The sequence below is a fragment of the Nothoprocta perdicaria genome, unplaced genomic scaffold, assembly GCF_003342845.1.
Source record: "Nothoprocta perdicaria isolate Ctin4 unplaced genomic scaffold, notPer1 scaffold_802, whole genome shotgun sequence".
In the NCBI taxonomy this organism is placed as follows: Eukaryota; Metazoa; Chordata; class Aves; order Tinamiformes; family Tinamidae; genus Nothoprocta; species Nothoprocta perdicaria.
The window spans coordinates 1-2,421 of record NW_020456091.1 but is presented as its reverse complement, the minus strand read 5'-3'; the positions used below and the strand labels follow the sequence as shown (position 1 = coordinate 2,421).

General features: G+C 63.5%; 1 protein-coding gene across 1 annotated transcript in view; it reads left to right on the top strand.

Moving 5' to 3' along the window:
• LOC112958137 (cyclin-dependent kinase 16-like) overlaps nucleotides 1-855 on the top strand; it is a 10,102-nt gene extending 9,247 nt beyond the window's left edge. Inside the window, exons 8-10 of the mRNA XM_026051944.1 lie at nucleotides 40-117; nucleotides 587-635; nucleotides 787-855. Of these exons, the coding sequence (XP_025907729.1) occupies nucleotides 40-117; nucleotides 587-624 (116 nt within the window). The 3' untranslated portion in view covers nucleotides 625-635; nucleotides 787-855. The remainder of the gene's footprint in view (nucleotides 1-39; nucleotides 118-586; nucleotides 636-786) is intronic.
• The last annotated feature ends 1,566 nt before the right edge of the window (nucleotides 856-2,421 follow it).

Here is a 2,421-nt window from a genome sequence, read left to right as displayed (position 1 = left end):
GCAGGCCCCGCCCCTGACGCGGCGGCCCCGCCCCCGCAGCCACCTCCATCTTTGCCCTCAAGGAGATCCGGCTGCAGCAGGAGCCGGGGCTGCGCGCGGCCCCGCCCCCCGAGCCCGGTGAGACCCCGCCCCCCGTGATGTCATCACCCCGGGGGGGGGAGCCAGGGGAGACCCCCCCAAAACTGCAGCACCCCCAAAATCCCCCCCCAAACCTTGGGCGGAGCCTCCCAATCCCTGTGACCCCTCCACCCCACAGAATCGGGGGCCACACCCCCAAAGTGACGTCATCACCCCCGGGGGGGGGCAGACGGGGAGACACCCCCCCCAACCTGAGAAATGCCAAATTGTCGGTAAAATGCCCCAAAAGGGGAGGCCACCAACGTTGGAGACCCCCCCAGAACCTGGAGCTGCTCCCCAAAACCTCCCAAACCCACAAAAACAGCCCCAAAACGGGCTCCTAAAATGGGGAGCCCCCCCGGGAAGCCCCCAAATCCCCTCCCCCTTTGGGAGAGCCCACAGCGCCCCCCGGAATATTGGGGTCCCCCCCAACCTGGGGCTCCCCCCGACCCCCCCGTGTTTCCCGCAGGAGCCGCCGCCTTTCGGGTGCTTGACACCGAGTTCTAGCTCCGGGCCAGGTACGGAACCCCAAAAACGGGCAATTTCACCCAAAAAAAAAACAAATTTGGGGGGGGGCCCCTCATTTAGGGGGCGGGGCCCTTTGGGGGCRGGGCTAATTGGGGCTAATTAACCCAATTTAACCTCAATTTACCCCCTCCTCCCCCACAGGACCTGAGGCCCGACCGGCTGCTCCGCCCCCCATCCCGGCTGGGGGGGGCCCTGAACCCCCAAAAGCGACGCCCCCCCCCCCCCTATTTTTTAGGGAGAAAAATCCTTTTTTGGGGGGGGGAACCCCCGATTAATCCCGGGGTGCCCCCCCGCGCCCCCCCACATCCAGCTCCTCAGTTTTATTTTTTCAAGGTGAGATTATAGAGAAGAGAATCTATAGGGGTGGGGGCGGGGCTTAGTGGGAAGGGGGCGGGGCCTGGCAGGGGGCGGGGCTTGCTCTGAAGGTACTCGCTCCTTATTGGGGCCTTAATCCACACCCCCCCCCCATGGCGGTACCCACCCTGTAGCTCCTCCCCTTATCCCAGCGTTACTCACTCCTTACTCTGGGGTTACTCCGGGGTTACTCCAAGGTTACTCGGGGCCTTTTCCGGGGTGCCGGGGCCTCCCCATTGCTGCCCTGCGCCCCACCCGTGCATAGCCCCTTACTCCCAGGTTACTCCCTCCTTACTCCGACGTTACTGGGCCTTAATCCGGGGTATTTCGGCCTCCGCCTTGAACCGGGGGTGGGTTTTGGGGTCTCGTTCTGCAGCTTGGCTCTGTAGTTACTCCTCTCTTCCCCTCTCTTTACTCCTCCCTTACTCGGRGCTCACTCTGAGGTTACTCAGAGCTTACTCCAGGCCCTCCTGTTGCCCCATAGATTCCTCCTGAGGTGTTAGTGCCCCTCCCGACTGCAGAGGGACTCGTTACTCCCTCGTTGATTGTTACTCTTGGGTTACTCYGGCCTTACTCTGGGTATTCTGCCCTTGCACCTGGGTTCCTCCCCTGACGTTACTCACTGCTTCCTCCACGTGTGCTCCCAGGTTACTCAGGCCTCAACCTGAGCATCCCCTCATGTCACTGGGGCCTTACTCCAGGGTTACTCGGGCCTTACTCCGGGTTCGCTCCGGAGCACTGCTTGGCCTTTAAGTCCGCGGTTAGGGACTGCTACTCGGTTACTCCGGGGCTGCTCCTGTTACGGCCCCTTCCTCCCACCTTGCTCCTTGCGCCTTACTCGCCCTTTCCTCCCCTTTCCCGCCCCCTTTGCCCCTTTCTGCGGTTATTTGGCCAGTACTCGCTCCACGTCACCCCCCCCACACCCCACGGGTGCTCCTGACTCGGGTTACTCCAGCTTTACTCGAGGATACTCCTGACCGGCCCCGATTGCACTTTACTCCGAGGTCGCTCTCCTTCACCTCCCAAGTTACTCCCGCTTTACTCCACGGTGGCCCCGATGCTCGGGGGCCGCCCCACGACCACGCCCCGGTTGCTCCCACTCTACTCGCACTTTAGCCCGGCTCATGCCAGCGTTCCTCCCGGTTTACTCCGAGGCCCCAAGGCTGCTCCCAGCGCACCCCGCGGTTACTCGCACTTTACTCCCCCGAGGTCGCGCCCACTTTGCGGTTACTCCCGGGTTACTCCGGGGCTGCTGCACGCCCCGCCCCGTTTACTCCAGGCCCCTTCTCACTGTGGAGTTACTCCCACGTTACWCCAGTGTTACTCCTGGCTTAACCCCCCCCCGCCCCGTTTCCCACGGGCTCCCCCAGGTTACTCCACCCCCACACCCTGGGGTGCCCCCCCACTCAAAGCCCCGCCCCC